Source organism: Brachyhypopomus gauderio, chromosome 7 (genome assembly GCF_052324685.1).
Source record: "Brachyhypopomus gauderio isolate BG-103 chromosome 7, BGAUD_0.2, whole genome shotgun sequence".
NCBI classification, from domain to species: Eukaryota; Metazoa; Chordata; class Actinopteri; order Gymnotiformes; family Hypopomidae; genus Brachyhypopomus; species Brachyhypopomus gauderio.
Genome location: NC_135217.1, coordinates 16012827 through 16031179, shown reverse-complemented (window position 1 = coordinate 16031179; position 18353 = coordinate 16012827). Strand labels below are relative to the sequence as shown.

General features: G+C 39.4%; 1 protein-coding gene across 4 annotated transcripts in view; it reads right to left on the bottom strand.

Annotated features, from left to right (window-relative positions):
• Positions 1-684: 684 nt before the first annotated feature.
• mvb12ba (multivesicular body subunit 12Ba) overlaps positions 685-18353 on the bottom strand; it is a 91557-nt gene continuing 73888 nt past the window's right edge. For 2 of the 4 annotated variants that reach the window (XM_077012110.1, XM_077012109.1), the window contains exons 6-11: positions 18124-18270; positions 16752-16843; positions 16362-16427; positions 4842-4897; positions 3769-3828; positions 685-3315 (exon numbers count right to left, since the gene is read on the bottom strand). In XM_077012110.1, the coding sequence (XP_076868225.1) occupies positions 3229-3315; positions 3769-3828; positions 4842-4897; positions 16362-16427; positions 16752-16843; positions 18124-18270 (508 nt within the window). In that variant the 3' untranslated portion in view covers positions 685-3228. The remainder of the gene's footprint in view (positions 3316-3768; positions 3829-4841; positions 4898-16361; positions 16428-16751; positions 16844-18123; positions 18271-18353) is intronic. The other 2 variants (XR_013132349.1, XM_077012111.1) reach the window with 2 other exon arrangements.

Below are 18353 nucleotides of genomic sequence, written 5' to 3'. Positions count from 1 at the left end.
TCTATTCCATTTTTTAAATAGGAGGTTTACCGTTTTATTGTAGTGCTTTACCTAACTGCTCTTTTAATTATTTTGACCTCAGAAAGTTTTGTTTAGTGAGTAATGATAAAGGATTTTGTTGAACTTAAAAAGCAAAGTGCATTCAATTAAGTTTTCAATTCAGTGCATTCAATTCAATTCAGAGATGTACTTATTAGGACAAAAAAAACAGACAAAAGCAGTCAGAAACAGCTGTATGCTGTCACTGACCATTCAGAACATTTAAGAAAAATAGGCTTTGAACCACAAGAGGTTCTTTGGCTTAACAAAGCAAAACAACCATAATGGAAAAGATTCACAGGAAAAGATTGTGAATTTGAAAACAATTTCAAATTATTTACATTACACAAAATAATGAATATTACCCAGCAGGACAGTAGTTATTCACATATATACATATTTTAAAAGTGCTAGAGTTGTTATATTTAAGTTGACATTAACACAGCATGTACCCCGGGAGACAAACAAGCTACTGGAACCAGAGTAGACAGACATTTAAAAAGAGTATGTAAGGTTAAACAAAGGGGATGTGATTTATTAACAGTATGTTCTCCAAGCTAACATGAAGCAGATCACCAACCCCCACACCCCAACCTATGATGTCTGAAAAAATTACTGATAAAGACCACACTGAAACATGGAAACTCATGAAACTCATTTTAATGTTTGCAATGAATTGATGATCTTATAAAGATCATTAAATGAAATTTAAACATAACATTCTACATGCATCTTCTTTACTACAGACAATGGCTTGAATTGTCAGTGAACTTTCACGCAGATTGATAATACTGAGCGGTTGGGGTCAACTAAAAACAGAAAAAGATCATAAGGCATGAGGTATATGATAAATGTCATAAAACATAAAACCCAATATGGAATGTTTTTTTAACTTTAGTACAACTTAACAAGAAAATAGAAAAAAATTCCCCCTTTGCACATTTGGGAAGAAATCTGAGGAGAGATTTTAAGAGAATTTGTCCAAGAAAGTTGTATCTGATTTTCTGGCTGACAAAAATGTTTCAATAGAAATCACTTTGTTACAATTCCTCTCAGCAGATCTATGCAATATATGCACATAATCACTGTTTTCCATTGTCTTTTCAGCGGCTACAACAAAATTCAGTCATTGCATCAAAACTACATGCTAGCAATTATGTTAGTAACATTTCAAAATAAGAAGACATTTTTGAGGCTATCTTACAATTCGAGAAGTCAACTACCAACTTTTAATAAATGTAGAAAAAATGGAAAACGTGCCAAAGTGAATGTGCTAGATACAGCCTAACCACCAGATAAAAGCACAGGAAATTTCAGCACCTGGCGTTTCAAACTTAACACTTTCACCTGAGATTGAATATACGTGAAGGGCAGTTTCAAGAGCCAGAAACTACATCCCTGCACACAACTACTCTCAAAGACACACTGTAATCCTATCACTAAAACAACTTCATCACAGGTGGGATGCATCAGGCCATCATCTCTAGTTTGAACAGTAATAAGTCCTTGATAGTAACAGAGTACCACCCGTTCCAACCGAAAATATGTAATAAATGTGAGACTGGAAACTGGAAGCTAAGCAAATAAGTTAAAACAAGCTAGACTAATAAAAGTGATGCTCATGGCTTCACTAGAGGAACAAGGTGCATGACTGGCAGTATATTTCTGTCTAAAAACAAATGCAGTGGAAGTGTGACAGAAATCAGTCGAGATCATTTCAAAATGCCAGGTGTACATTCTCCAAAATAAGCACATGCATTATAGAGGATACTATAAAGCAGGTATCACCAAATGGCGGACCGCGGTCCGGATCCGGACCCGAACGCCGTCCTGTCCGGAACCAATCACATTCCTGATTAACTGGAGACTATATTTTAAACCGGAGAATTTATTTTCAGACGAGTGTTACGTTCACCACCCATTTGAGTGTTACGTCCCCCCCCGCTCAACAACTTTCGTTCGCCGCCGCGGACCCGGACCTAAGGTCTGAGCTATCTGCCAAAAATGGACCACGGAAAGATTTAATTGATTACCCCTGCTATAAAGGATTCCATGTTCCTATATAGAACATGCATACTTGAAGCAGCCATAAGAGCTTTTGTTGTTGTTGTCTCCCTTCAGTGAATGGAAAATGAATGGATGAAAGTTCAATGAAAGTGAATTGAATGGATTTTTTCAAAACCCAGAACAATAACTATTTAGCGGTAAACTCGTATAGCTGAAGACCTTCAGAAGCTACTGGATGGGAAAATCAGTGCATTTTCTGGTCATTCTGGTCATGAGGTGTAAAGCAAAGCATGCATAATTTTTCTAAAATCATAGTGATAACTTAGTGGCTTTATTGCTATTTGACAGCAATATAATGGAGGAACTGAAGAAAAAAAAACTTTCAAGTTGAAACAACTAAAAAAATTAAAAATAAAAAGTCATCACAAAATGGGGAAAAATCACTAATAGGAGACAACAGGATAAAACCAAAACACAGTGCATTGCTGATTTATAATCTATAATCTGCAGGTTTTATTTTCCAAGTATTGCCCACTTTTTAACCAAAGGGTATTTCAGAATTATTGAGAAGTCTGTTTACTTTGAACTGGTCTCAATTTTCAATGGCAAACACAAATCAGACCAGAGTCATGTGTGGATGTGGGGTGGGCTACACAATAAAACACTTCTTCCATTCCATGCTCTTTATAATTAAACCCTTTATTTTGTTTGACGAACTTCTATATGTAAACTACTGGAGACTTGAGAATGTGTGCTCAACTCTTCAACCACTGATGTCAAGCAAATTCTGAGTAGCACAAATTCTCAGATTTTTCTAATAAGACAGAAATGTATTACATCCAGTGGTGTTGCCTAGCAAGAGTGGAGAGGGGCTCCTGAAACAATACGATGCCTGTTGCTGGAATCCCTTCTAATTGGCTTTATTAGAACACTAGCAGTGAAGTCATCTTTCACTCTCTGGCCACTCCTATCAGCAACAAGAGGTTTGCAAAATTAACCATAGGAAATGCTAGACAATTGTGAGATTAATGTTTTTCTTCTAACAAAAATCTTGTCACCGATTTCTACCCTTATGGATGAGAGATATGGGATAAGTATGGGGGTACTGTTTGAAGTATGAAAGAGGCAGTGTCTTCCACTCTGGGCCAGTGCTCATTCCATCTGTCGGCCGTTTGAAGTACCTTAGGCCTCAGAACTCAGAGAGGCCCTTGTAGGACTAGGTGGTAGGCGGGCAGCAGCACTATGCTCTGTACGGAAACTATACTCATACTGGGACATAGAGAGGGAGGGAGAGAGAGATGGAGACATTATTCTTGAGCAAACCCTGACCTCTGTTTGCTTGGCAGAATGCAAAATACACAAAGTGAATACATCACGAATACAAGCAATATCTAGTATTTCTCTGTTAACACAATACTATAAATGAAGATGAATCAATCTTTTGCTGAACTGCCTGCATATTTTAAGCAATCATGTCAAGTCAAATGCTCTTAATACACTGGCTAATAAAGGAATGATTCAATATTATTCAGTGCTGTGAGAAATTTACTTCATCTGACAATATCATGTGGGCATTTTATAATTATCTCATAAAATGACAGCAGGATACAGAAATAGATAAAACATTTTCTGCACCATATGTGCAATATACTTTCCAGTATGCAGCATTGACTGAGTTTTAATGCACCCAACAAAAACTTCCTCAAACAATGAATATCCCACCTCTTTTTCAATCTCTGCGAGTGATTTGATTCTAATGCCCATGAGGTCCACCTGCTGCAACTGCAAATGAGAACAAAGATGGAAGATACACTGATGATGTTTCCAGTATTACATACATAGATACAGGTGTTTTGGCACCATGACTTTCCAAAATATGTTCAGTAAAGGTACAGTACAAACATCTACACAACAGATGTACCATTGAGTGGCTCTAGAAAACGCAGTAGACAGAATCATGAAATACATTTGGAGCATCTTTCAGTAAAAACAATTAGGACTTACATTCACCCACAATGCTATTAGAAAAATTTATTTACCAGAAACACCATATCCATTCACAGACTATTAGTAATTTTCCATCCTTTTAAATGAGTCAGCTTTTCATCAGTTGTTAGGACCTGACAGTAAGATTGTTACGTGCCCTATTTTAGTTTTTTTCCTGAAAAAATAGTTGCAATTGCATGAGACCTGGTAGCTTATGTATTGAGTAACACTTTGCTCTGGAGGATGGGTAACATTTCAGCCTTTGTACATGATCATGTCGAAAAGGTGAAAAAATCAAAGCCTTAGCTATTTTGTGTTGACAACTTTCCTAAACATACCTATAGGCAAAAATTACATGAGATATAATCTGCCCTTTCTTATTCAAGTTAGTTGGCTATGAATATTTAACTTTGGAGGTGACAATATATTGGGATGTACTAATAAAAAATCTTAAAACTTTAAAAACAGTGCTACACTGCTGTGTGAAAACAACAGAAAGTATTAGCATGTGAAAAGGAACTTTAGCAAGTGAAAACATCTTGGTGTAAATACCTAAAACCTCCCATTTAGAGATTCTATTCAAAGTGATCTCTTTGTATTTTTGTAGTTTCAAGGAAAATTATCGGCCAATTCAGCGAAATATCTCAAATAAAGTCAATAATAATAATAATAAAAATATTTTATAACTAAATCTTTTATTCATTTACATGCTTTATTTGATTACTTCTTTTCAAAGTATTATAAAAACTTAGAATAGAACAAGAAGCAAAATACATAAACAAATAAATATAAACACAAAAATAACTTACATCACTGGAAGCACATGCAAACTTCTCAGAGATCATGAAAGGCACTCCATCCATAGCTGTGCAAAACAAAGAAACAAATTAGCACATAGGATATATACATGATTCCATCAATAACAGTATTTAAACTTACAGGTAAAGCTCTTTCATGTGAAGTTCCTCATTTATAATTTAAAAGAAAGTGAGTTGAAAATCTGAATCACTATCCAGCACCACCTGGAACAATTAAAGATTTCAGCATTTCAAATGAAAAATAAATAAGTGGATTCGCAGTCAGGAAATCCCAACTCAGGCCAAACAGACTGAGTATGTTAAGCCACCCGCATTTTCTGCCTCTCGTACCTGTGAGACATTTATCTAACATGTTTGATATTTTCAGGCACGCGTGCTCGAAATCTCACCATGTGCGCTCGCCTGAGCAATTTGGCTCAGCAATGTTTCGTCACCAGCCAATTGGAAGCTCGCTTGGCCTCACATGACACTTCAGTGTCACGTGGTACTCAGACATCATGGCAGCATACACAGAGCAAGTTGATATTGATAAATAATTGATTCAATTATTATTTTTTATTCTATTTGTCAGACTATCTAATCCAGCCATTTTCTTTTGGTCTACGCTACCGTCAGTACCACGTGACACTGAAGTGTCATGCGAGGCCAAGCGAGCTTCTAATTGGCTGGTGACAAAATGTTGTTGATGATGATGATGGTTATGTGGATGCACAGTCTAAATGGTTGGACTGATTGATTCACCCCTGCTTTTGGATTACATTCTCATATGTGAACTGTCAGCCAATGAGCGCAAGTGAGCAGCTTGGTGGGAGGAAAGGCGCGCGAGAGTCGAGCGAGAAGCGCGAAATGTGGTGAGAGAGAGACTTATGATTAGGGATGCACCGATTCACGTTTTTCACTTCTGATACCGATTCAGATATCTGAGGCTTAGTATCGCCCGATACCAATCCGATACAGATCTGACCGAGTAAAACAGTGCTGAATCGACTTAAAAAAAATATATTTTTTTAACACAGGCATATTGAATTACAAGTTTATTGAAAACTCTGCACCAGTATAGCACACTTAAACACACATAAAAACAACACAACTTGCATTTCTTCAGTCAGTGCAATTATGAATATAACATTGAAGGTAAAATAAAATATAGCCGCAAGCGGCGAATTCGGGTTCACACACGAAAAGGCAAAAAATGTAAGCAGTACATCTTGGCTTGAGCCAAGGAATGCAACAGAAGTAGAATTTTGTTTCTAGGCCCTACAGTGTGAAAGATATTGGAAAATCAAAGTGAAAAGAAGCTTTTTGGGTTTGGCCAGTGTGTGCTCTACAGATAGTGTGTGATGACATCTGCGTGTGTCAGAAAAGGAGACACAGAAATAGCACATCTGGCTAGGGCTGCATCTATGTGAACAATATAGGAAGGCCTGCATGTGTGATTGGGCCTGTACAGTTGTGGTCAAAAGTTTACATACACTTGTAAAAAACATAATGTTATGGCTGTCTTGAGTTTTCAATAAGTTCTACAACTCTTATTTTTCTGTGATAGAGTGATTGGAACACATACATGTTTGTCACAAAAAACAGTCATAAAATTTGGTTCTTTCATAAATTTATTATGGGTCTGCTGAAAATGTCACCAAATCTGCTGGGTCAAAAATATACATACAGCAACAAAATTTGTCAATTTTGGTGATGTAGCGAGTTGTGTCAATCAAATTAGCTTCATGTCATGGCCTCTTCACTTCTTGTAAGTGATTCTGATTGACTACAGCTGTTGACTTCTCATGAGCCCATTTAAATAGGGCTCATTTGACCCAGTGATTAGACTCAGCTACAAAAGCTACAATGGGAAAGTCAAAGGAACTCAGTGTGGATCTGAAAAAGCGAATTATTGACTTGAACAAGTCAGGGAAGTCACTTGGAGCCATTTCAAAGCAGCTACAGGTCCCAAGAGCAACTGTGCAGACAATTATACGCAAGTACAAAGTGCATGGAACAGTTGTGTCACTGCCACGATCAGGAAGAAAACGCAAGCTATCACATGCTGCCGAGAGGAGATTGGTCAGGATGGTCAAGAGTCAACCAAGAATCACCAAGAAGCAGGTCTGCAAGGATTTGGAAGCTGATGGAACACAGGTGTCAGTCTCCACAGTCAAGCGTGTTTTACATCGCCATGGACTGAGAGGCTGCCGTGCAAGAAAGAAGCCCTTGCTCCAGAAAAGGCACCTTAAGACTCGGCTGAAGTTTGCTGCTGATCACATGGACAAAGATAAAACCTTCTGGAGGAAAGTTCTCTGGTCAGACGAAACAAAAATTGAGCTGTTTGGCCACAACACCCAGCAATATGTTTGGAGGAGAAAAGGTGAGGCCTTTAATCCCAGGAACACCATGCCTACTGTCAAGCATGGTGGTGGTAGTATTATGCTCTGGGGATGTTTTGCTGCCAGTGGAACTGGTTCTTTGCAGAAAGTAAATGGGATAATGAAGAAGGAGGATTACCTCCAAATTCTGCAGGAAAACTTAAAACCATCAGCCCGAAGGTTGGGTCTTGGGCGCAGTTGGGTGTTCCAACAAGACAATGACCCAAAACACACATCAAAAGTGGTAAAGGAATGGCTAAACCAGGCTAGAATTAAGGTTTTAGAATGGCCTTCCCAAAGTCCTGACTTAAACCCCATTGAGAACATGTGGACAGTGCTAAAGAAACAGGTTCATGCAAGAAAACCATCACATTTAGCTGAACTGCACCAATTCTGTCAAGAAGAGTGGTCAAACATTCGACCTGAAGCTTGCCAGGAGCTTGTGGATGGCTACCAAAAGCGCCTAGTTGCCGTGAAAATGGCCAAGGGACATGTAACCAAATACTAATGTTGCTGTATGTATATTTTTGACCCAGCAGATTTGGTGACATTTTCAGCAGACCCATAATAAATTTATGAAAGAACCAAATTTTATGACTGTTTTTTGTGACAAACATGTATGTGTTCCGATCACTCTATCACAGAAAAATAAGAGTTGTAGAACTTATTGAAAACTCAAGACAGCCATAACATTATGTTTTTTACAAGTGTATGTAAACTTTTGACCACAACTGTATATTACTGACACAGAGAGATTGAGGGAGCCAGAGACTATGTTTTGTTAATTCACTCCTTGCACACCTTGCATGCCTAACATGACTGTCCGTGTATTTATAGTATGAATGTGGACTGACATGACTGATATGACTGGACTGAAATTATTGGCATGACACGACTGACATGACTGGCATGACTGACATGACTGATGTAACTGACATGACTGGACTGACATGACTGGCATGTCTGATATGACTGATACGACTGACATCACTGGCATGACTGACATATACTATACATCAGGGGTGGCCAACCCGCGGCTTGCGAGCCGCATGCGGCTCTTTGCCTGGTTTCATGCGGCTCCCCAGCCGGTCCGCGGGCTCACCTGCACAAACGGGGCGACACACTGCTACATTTTCGTGGTGCGCGGTTAGTTTACAAGCCTAGCGAGCCGCTAATACTTTTAAAACCGGTGTAGTGGAAAACACGCATTTGACTGTCTTCACAGCTAATAATTTACACTCGCCACTGTGGGTGAGAGTGTGAGAGAGACTGTGTGAGTTTCAGCCTGCGTGTATGTGAGAGGGAGAAGGTGACAGAGGCACTTTAACATGCATTTTTATCCATTGTATGTAATATTGCACTGTAGAGCCATACAAATAACAGATTTGGATGAAACATGGCAAATTTTTTCAGGATGAAATTGTAAATGGGCTTGTGCATTTTGGTCAGAATAGGATAAAATATGAAAGAGCTTCAACAATATGAATATTATATGTATCGATGCTGTCCATTAAAAAATATTTAGCAGGTATAAGTGGCCTAAGATCCAAAATTGAATGAGTGCAGAAAAGTGGTCTCAAAGACAATGCAATAAAATCCACTATTTGAAAATGTATTATGTTTAAATTAATTTCATGTTCTGACATTAATCAGATTAAGCAAATAAAGTCACCCAATGTCAAATGTCTTGAATCTCAAGCAGATATGCAGGGGCCCATGGGCCATATAGGATATGAGCACTGTTTAGAGTAAATAATTAACCTTGGATTTGAATACATGTAGCGTGCTCTGAAGTATCAGTGTCCATTTAACTGGCTTATGAGTCACCAAGGCCCAAAAGGTCATGGCAAAACAATTCAGTAATGGCAAATGGCATGTAATGTAATGTAATGGCAAAACAATTCAGATAATAGATCCAAATCAGTTGCTGAGATTATCTTAGTGTGTCTTTGGATGGCAAAAATAAGCTAAATATCAGTTAGTGTGTTGTAAATGGCTGGAGAACTATGTATATGAAGCATAATTGTAGTCCTGTGTGTGAATGTGTATGGAGAAACAAGCTAAATATCTGTGTGTGTGTGTGTGTGTGTGTGTGTTTTATTCAAAGAATAACGGGTATACATGGCTAGGGCAGTGTGTATGTCAAACCTATAAGTAGGCATGTGTGTGTATGTGTGTGTATGTGTGTGTGTGTGTGAGAGAGTGAGAGAGAGAGCGAGAGAGAGAGAGAGAGAGAGAGAGAGAGAGAGAGAGAGAGAGAGAGAAAGTGTGTGTTTTCAAAAACAGAAGCTAAACGTCAGTTTGTGTGTTTGTATCTGGGTTACTCATAGAGAAATGGGTAGGTATGGCAAGGGCAGTGTGAAAGCTACAGAGAGGCCTGTGTTTTTGTAAGTGCATGTGAAAGAGAGAGGGGGGAGGTAGAGCCCATGGGTTGTAAAGTGTTAGAAGCATGGGGGAGTGTGAGGGGAGTGGAGGAGGGGGGGCACTCGGCGTCTGTGAGAATGGCACGTGCGTGTGGCTGAGCAGCTCTATACTTCTTCCTGCACTGTTCAGTATGGAAAATGAAAATATTCACTGTAGAGCTGTTTGTGGACGGATTTGGCTCAAACTTGGCATACATCACCATAATGATCATGTGAATGTGAATGGATTTCAATTTTCATAACAATCAGACATACTATGGAGTAGTTACTGAACTGTGAATTTGATGTGTTACGATGGCAGCATTGTGATGCATATGAAAAATATTAATTTGTAAAAACCTTAGGATTTTCTCGCTAATCTTAGCATTTCAGAGTCTGCTGAGTATTACAAGGTGTGATTTAAAGGTGATGGAGTAAAAACGCTAGGACTAGTATGAAAATTACAAGTTATTTATATTTGAAAATAGTGAAAAAGTGGTACATTTTTGCAAAGCACATGTAATTAGAAAGTTGCTAGGAATTCTGCATACAATCATATGAGTCCAAGCTTTTCATAATAAGTGAAAATATGTAGGAGAAATTCTAGATTTTCTAGTGGTGCAATTCCCTTCTAACATGAGTATGTTTTAGAGGGTGTGTACATGAACAAACCATGTCAGTTTCATGTGTATGTGCCTATGATAAGTCTGTCAAATGGCCAAAACCAATTAAGTGGTGAATGGTGGCCATGTTTTTTGAGTGATGACGTCATCATTATGTGCCTTGATACCACTTGACCCCATGATGATGCATGTAAAGTTTTGGCTTGATGTCACCAATGGTTGATGAGAAACAGTTTTTCTCATGTTATAGCTCCCCCTATTGGACAATTGTGGCCAGCTTTGACCTGTGACCCTGAAGTCATGTGCCCCATCAGCTGTTCAAGTTTCATGAAGATTGGTCAAAGCATTGGTGAGATATAGCTGCTGAAGTAAATTTGGCCACGCCTCAGAGCTATTGATTGACATGTGAGTCAGACTGTATGGAAATGTCACAATGTTGTCGATGTTGTTTTGATAATGAGATTCTTCTGAGTAGTTTGATACCAAGATTGTGGTGATCAGATGAAAACCAAGGAGTAGTAGGCAAAAGTAGGTTTTGCATATTAAGCAAATTAGCAAAAAATCTAAGTGGGCGGAGCTTCATAGTTATATATGAAATGTCCTATTGAATTGAGCCAAGGAATGCATAGGAAGTGGAATTTTGTTTCTATGACTTACGGTGTGGGAGATATGGGCCTAAAGGTCACATAGTGTGTTATAGCGCCACCATCAGGCCAATGTGAGTCCCTATAAGTGAGTGTGTTCATTTTGACCTAGAGATTTGTCTTGGCAAGTTTGGTGTGTCTAGGCCTTACGGTTTAGGCTGCAGTATCATTTATAGACAGGAAATTTGGCAAAAGAATAATAAGAAAAACGCTAACAAAAACAATAGGTTTCCCACACTACGTGTGTGAACCCTAATTATACCAAAGAACCTGAAACTGACAAAAACAATAGGTTCACAACTTTGGTCAAACATGAAAAAAATTAACTGCAAGAAACCTTTGAAATGGTTCAAGAATTCTAAATATAATTTAAAATAAATAAGGAGATGAAATAAAAGAAACAGCAATACCTATGTGGCTAGTTTGCTAGCGCAGACATTACACAGACCACAAAGCAAGTAACGGCCAGAAATATGTGTACTGTCTCTTTAAGGGAGCGAGTTGAGTGCGTGTATGGAATATTGTTGTTTTTTTAGGTTTCTTTTTTTAGACCGACTCAGACCACTGCTCTTTATTTTATTTTTGTAAGTAACGCATTCAATGAGCTTTGGACAACTCACCAGTTCATGTATGAACAGTCAAGTAGTGCTGGAGCCCAGGTTTATTTTGGTAAACCAGCAAATAACAGGCATGAAAATGGGTCAGGGGTTAAAAAGGTGAGAAGACCGGGGGGGGGCTGGGGCATGTGACGTCATGGGGATACGGCGACGGGGCGTTGACATGTGGGGGGGGTTGACATGTGACGTCATGGGTATACTGCGGGGGGGGGGGGGGTTGGGGGTGGCAGCTGCTGTACGGGGATACAGCGACAGGTGATGCCAAATATTGCTCGTAAGGTGACATCATGTAAAAGATATAATAACGCGTGGCCACGACTTACTAACGCATGCGAACGACTTACTAACGCGTGCGAACAAGATAATTAAGTATTACTTTATATAAAGCCAGGTTTACCTTCCTTGGGCAGTCAGTTCGCGAACATCCCTGGGATCTGCTTGCTTTGCTGTGAAAAAATAAACTTTGTTGCCGCGTGTGAAAGGCGACGTTAGTATCTCATTCCCAAGTCGTGGCCACGTGTTATTTATTTATTTTTTACATGATGTCACCTTACGGGCTCCGTAAAATATAGTAAAATCCATAAAAAAATTTTTTTTTGACTGTCATGTCAATGGATTCAATGTAAACGCAATCCGTAAACGCAAGAAACCGCTCTCGCCATTCCGGATGGCTCAGTCAAAACCATTACGTCTTAATGAACCAATAAATACATCAGCGGCGAAAATGAGTGTAAAAATACCAGGTTCACGTGTTTTTATTTTCTAACCTGGGCTAAAGCACAGGGTAGACTCAAACGACAAGCGTTTACAACTTCATCTTCAACCTTTTCAGCCCTGGTGCGAATGTGATCCTCACACGTCCCTGGATTCACCAGTTACAACTACAGACACACTAGGAAAAAAAAATCTTGTTTATTTTATGTCACTGTTAACTACACGGGGTTGACGCGAACTTAATAGGCCCATCTATCTACCTATTTATCACAAGAGCTTGTGGTTAGATCTGACAGTGTTCAACGCTGTAGCGAACGGCAGTAACTTTGTTTTACCACAAAATATGAAAACGATTGAAACCATTAATAACCCAATTAAATCCACCCAATTAACAATGTACGATCTGGTAAATGTAGTGGTAAATGTACGCTCTTCTGCCTTGTCCCCGGTGTAGCACTAGGTCCTGCTTCTCGTCCCGCTTAGCAGTAAATGACTAACATGAATGAAGAACGTTTGTATGATTGAAACGTTATTTGACCTCTATGAAGGTTCTGGGCGGAAACTGCTGGCCACTGTCACTGAAATTGCCAATTTCGGAAGTGCTCTGTTTGCTTATTAAGTCAATATGATAATTACAATATATACATATAATCTCCCGACCCCCCCCCCAAACAAAAAACTCATCGGATTTACACGATTCACGTAGATCACCCTTTTCAACTTCAAAACGGCGAATTTCGCCGAAAGGTGACAGATTTTCATGCCTGAAATAAACGGACTAAGTGAAATACCACCAGCGCGAGTACGAGTCAGTGATTCACCTCTCCTCTGTGTGCTTCGTGTTTCACTCGCCTGTTAACTGTCCAAGTTCACTTCTATCCGGGACAGAGTGGATATTTAAGGTTGAACTAACTCCGAAAAGCGTTACAAGCGTTGTTTAAGCGTTACATAGCGCTTAAACAATGTGATCACCAGGCCTTGGAAAATTTTCTTGCTGAAAGGCAGTGTGAATTTGTATTCAATGCTCCATCAGCAAGTCATGCTGGTGGTGTTTGGGAGCGTCAAATCCGTACTATTCGAAACGTCCTAAATGCTACCTTGGCTCAAGGTGTAGGCAGGCTTGATGATGCCTCTCTTAGAACACTCCTTTATGAGGCCATGGCCATTGTCAACAGCCGCCCATTGACTTTGGATGGAATAAATGACCCCAGTTCTCTTGAACCATTAACACCTAATCATCTCATTCTTATGAAATCAAAGCTTGCACTTCCGCCTCCTGGGAAATTCGTGAAAGAGGACATGTATGGTACAAGGAGATGGCGTAGGATTCAATATTTGATTGAACAATTCTGGAGCCGATGGAAGAGGGAGTACTTGTCCAATATCTCGACACGGCAGAAGTGGCATGTCCCCCAGCGAAACCTTAGGGTAAATGATGTGGTCATTATCAAGGAAGAAATTCTTCAGAGAAGTAAGTGGCAGTTGGGACGAGTGGTGGAAACAACTGTGGATGGTGATGGTTTGGTTCGAAGGGTTAAATTACAAGTAGGGGAACAGAGATCATCCAAACACAATTTTCCATCTAAATTCTCAATCATAGAAAGACCAATACAAAAGTTAGTTCTGCTACTTGAGAGTGAATAGTATCCAGGGGCGGACTGGCATACATTGCTACCGGGGATTTCCCCGGTGGGCCGATGGTTTAGTGGGCCGGTGGGCCGCCGGTGGTTTAACTCGGCCCGTGGAGGAGTCACTGCCGCTTACTGCGTCCCCGGTCCGTAGTCACGCTGCTGTTTAACGGTGTTATTACCTCCCCCGCTCCAGTCAGGCAAACTTGCGCGGCCGCGGACTGATCCTGTAAACACATGAACGAGTTGGACCGGGCCGCGGACTGGGCCAGCTGATGCGGGCTGATGGTATGCAGCGGAGATAAAAAAAAAAAACCAACTTGTCCCAGAAAATCCGGGCCGGACTACGAAAACATAGTTTAAATTGTAGATAACATGTTATTATAAATGTACTGCTGTCGCCTCTGCAACGTCTAAGGCACCATGTACAAATTACCTTAACACGGTTAACACGGACGCAAGTGGCGGTCTTAAAAGGTTCCAGAGCACTGCGCACTGTTTTTTTTTTTTTTTTTTAAAGCTATTGAAATTCTTAGACCACAAATAGGTAAGAGGAAGAAATACCCACGTTAGAGTTGAAGGTTGTTCTTTAGGATGCACTTTGCGTAAAACAACTTGTTTGGTGGTCTTATGGTGGACTATTTAAAAGCCACTATGTGGCTTTGTAATCATAATATTGCTGGAATTAATATTGTCCATATGACAATAAACGCCATCATATACACAACGAGCCATGTATAGATTCAGATACAGTGTACACACACACACACACACACACACACACACACACACACACACATATATATATATATATATATATTAGTGGGCCAGTCTGTCAGGAACTCCCGGGCCACTTTTTCTCCCCAGTCCGCCCCTGAGAGTATCACACACACATATGGGTACATGAATGAATATGATGAATATTTTATGCTTATTTGCACATTTGACCTTGGGATATTAAATGATCCTTAGAATTGAGAATCATGTATGAATTGTAACATGACATGATTGGTGGGAGTGTAACTGACCAGGATCATTGGTTTAAATTCACTGAATTTATTGATTTTGGTTTTGTGTGTTGATGTATTTTGTTCTGTGCATGTTTGTGTGCGTTTTGTATTTATGTGGTTGGATTTGTCCTGCTGGGGATGCCGTGGATTGCACGGGGTGGAATGCCTATAAAGGTAAAGGTGTCACAGGTGGGCGTAATGAGACGTCGCCGTTTGCAAAGGCAGCCTAGTTGTGGTGTATTGCGAGTTTGCATTGTTAAAAGAAATATTGACGCCTGTGTCTAACAACAGAGTAAGACAATCCATGTTTTGCAGTCCTTGGTCAGCGCAGCGAGGTATGTTTGTTTGTATGGTTTATATATGGTTGGTGTGATTTGTATGGAGTGACTGATATCTTGTTTGTATTTTATTCAGTTTTCACGGCGCTATGAGGTGAAATAAATGAACGACGTTTATGCTGCGATTCAAGCAAAATAAAGAAAACTTAAGCGCCTGTCGAGACTCTCTTCTTGAAATCCAAGGGTTGCTACATAGAATTAGACTGAATAGATCTGTTTTTATGGATCGGTCACATTGTCACCGATATCCGATCTAGAATTTTTTCCAATACTGGGACCGATACAGATATTAATCGGAATCGGTGCATCCCTACTTATGATGGCGGTGGTTTTCTTTTGGTTCAGAGAGACATAATGAGAAACGTTTCCAACGTAACTCTTCCGATATAGCGGTGTCCGTGTGCCAGAGAGTGCGGTCTATCATTCCTGATGGAGGAGGAAGATTCGAGACGACTTTCTGAGGAGAGTGGACCGAGTTAGGACGGAGAAGCTGCTAAGTGCGTGAGTTAGAGTTATCATAATTTTGCGGGTTGTGGAACTCGCGGTTTTTTTTTATAGAGCAGTAAAAAAAGTGTTCAGTTAGTGAAACACGTATTACCTGGCATTGCCAGTCGGTTTATTTTCCGTTTGTTACCAAAGTTATAACGCGACGCTTTCTGTTAACCCAGAGGATTGCCCATTCATCTCTAACCTCAACTGAGCAGCTGTTTGCACTAATGCGTTCTGTTTTACCTGCCAATTGCGACTCTCCACTACCACCTCTCTAAATTGTGCAACATAATCGCCAAGGACAACTAATGCAAACACCTCTCGGGAAGATATTGCATCGGACATGTGAGCAATGGCGGTGCATGCCATGCGCTTCTAACTTCCATTTTCTCTGCATCAGCCTCTCATAAAGCGCTAGCCAATGCAACTGTTTTGAACTGTGCAAGTGCATTCGTCTGTTGATTCCTACCCTAAGACTGTATATTGGTATATGCCGTTTTAGTTGTTTTTTTTTAGTACAGTAACCACTGTAGATTTGTTCAGGTTTAAGTGACTTAAATTTGGGTGTTGTACTAAATAACCTAATTAGCCATCTTATTTCGAATAATCATCTGCGTGTTTACTATATATGTTTATTTTCTTTACATATAAATTTGGGGCATTATAGTAAACAAAATTTTCAGTACTTGCATTATCTGATGTATGACTGTTCTCCAGGGTAGGGACAGCTTTTCTCTTAATACTGCTGTGAACTGGGTAACATAAAAAAAAATCCTCCTTCAGGTAAACTGTGACGATTAAAAGTAAACCCTGAAGCTCAAATTCCTAGGTTGCAGTATAGTTTATGCTTAAAGTTGAGTTGGGCAGTGGGGACAGGACCTGATCCCGTATTTCCCTGCCCACTGGAGGTAACAGTATATAGCTTTCCCTACATCGTGGTTCTTACGATCCACTACATTTACATGCATGATGTGAACCACTCTGCTTTATCTATGAATCTACACTGCTATGCACTGACGAAACTCAGAGCAATGGCAAATATACACAAATTTGAACACCACAGTTTAAGTTTTTACCCGAGATGGCATACAGGTTGGAGTTCTGATGTTCATAGTCAGGTCTAGTGGTACTCCTTCTAAAGCTGGCAGGGAGGGTCATAGATATGTGTCTGGAAAAAAAGCATTTCAAGAAAATTATTAACAAAAACCTTCTGATTTTTTCATGACAGTTGTACTGAAAACTGTAACTATATGTAATCCAACAATTTTTTGTGAACTTTTGATCCAATTAAAAAGGCAACCACCATTATAAGATATCTCTAGATATATTGATATTTTGATCTTCATCATAATATTGAGCGTTAATCTCTTCATACGTAATTGTCGCTCTAATGATGCTGGCCCATAATGCTGGCATCCCAGAGCAGTGTAATATTTCACATCCAATGATGAGACAGACAGACATAGTTTAGATGGTCTTTCTATATGGCTTCTAATTTTATGGCTTTTATGAACCAGTGTACTTTGATATGTGAAACCCTACACATATCTTCTATGCAAGCTTTAGATTTTTAATTAAACCGATTACAGAAAGCTGCATGCATGTAAAATTTACTTAAAGCTGCGAGAAGTGTTGCTCCTGTGAGAAAATTTTTGGCAAGTAATTACACTTATATTAATTAAGGTATATAACTTAAGTTAATGTGTTTTTATTCTTGGGACATAAACAGCATTTTCTACATGATGAAATATTTACTGACATGTTCATTTGCACAGAATTAAAATAACCTTGGGTTATTTCTACTGGTGTTACAGTAGGTAAAAGGTGCTGGAATTGTTACTGACAGCTAATTCAGACAAGAATAAAGTCACTGAGGAATGCAGGTAATAATCTCCTCATGTAAACGCAATCTCATCAGAAAATGTCTTTAGGCTATGTATTGAGATACATTTTGCTCTGGAGGCTGGCTAACATTTCAGCACCTGTACATGATCAAGTTGAAAAGGTGAAAAAACACCTTGACAGCTAGCTTCAGTTGTTTCTGCAGCGACTACTATTGTTCTCCTTCACCGTTTTTATGACAACTGGGCTAAACACGTCTGCAGGCAAAAGCCAGATGAAATCCAATCTGCCCTTTCTTATTCAAGTTAGATGGCCACAAATCAGATATATATGCAATCTATCACATATGAAAGTGGCTCGAATCTGATTTGAAAAGCGCATTTAAACACAGGCATACAATTCAGATTTGAGTCACTTTAATTTGTTGACGTGAGGGTAGCCATAGACATTCTTACATTTGCATTTAAGTTGATCATTTTCTTTTAAAGGATTTTAAAAAGAAATAAAGATTAATCTTTATCTTTTCATAGACCACACATTCAAATAATGAAATATTCTTGTTTCTCCCTTTATCATGTCTGATGTCTGTCACACAGTGGCACATACTTTGGCATCACAGGTGCTGGAGTAGAGTTAGTGACTGTTTGAATGTTGGTGATGGTTGTGGAGGAAGAGTTGTTTGATATGGGTGATGAGTCCTGGGTCCTAGGCACCTTCCCCATTCGGTACCAAATCCCCATGTTGTTCAGCTCCCTGAGGAGAAAAAATTCACATCATAAATTCATAAATTCCATCATAAATTCACAACCAGAAGCCAACAATAACCATTAAGACAC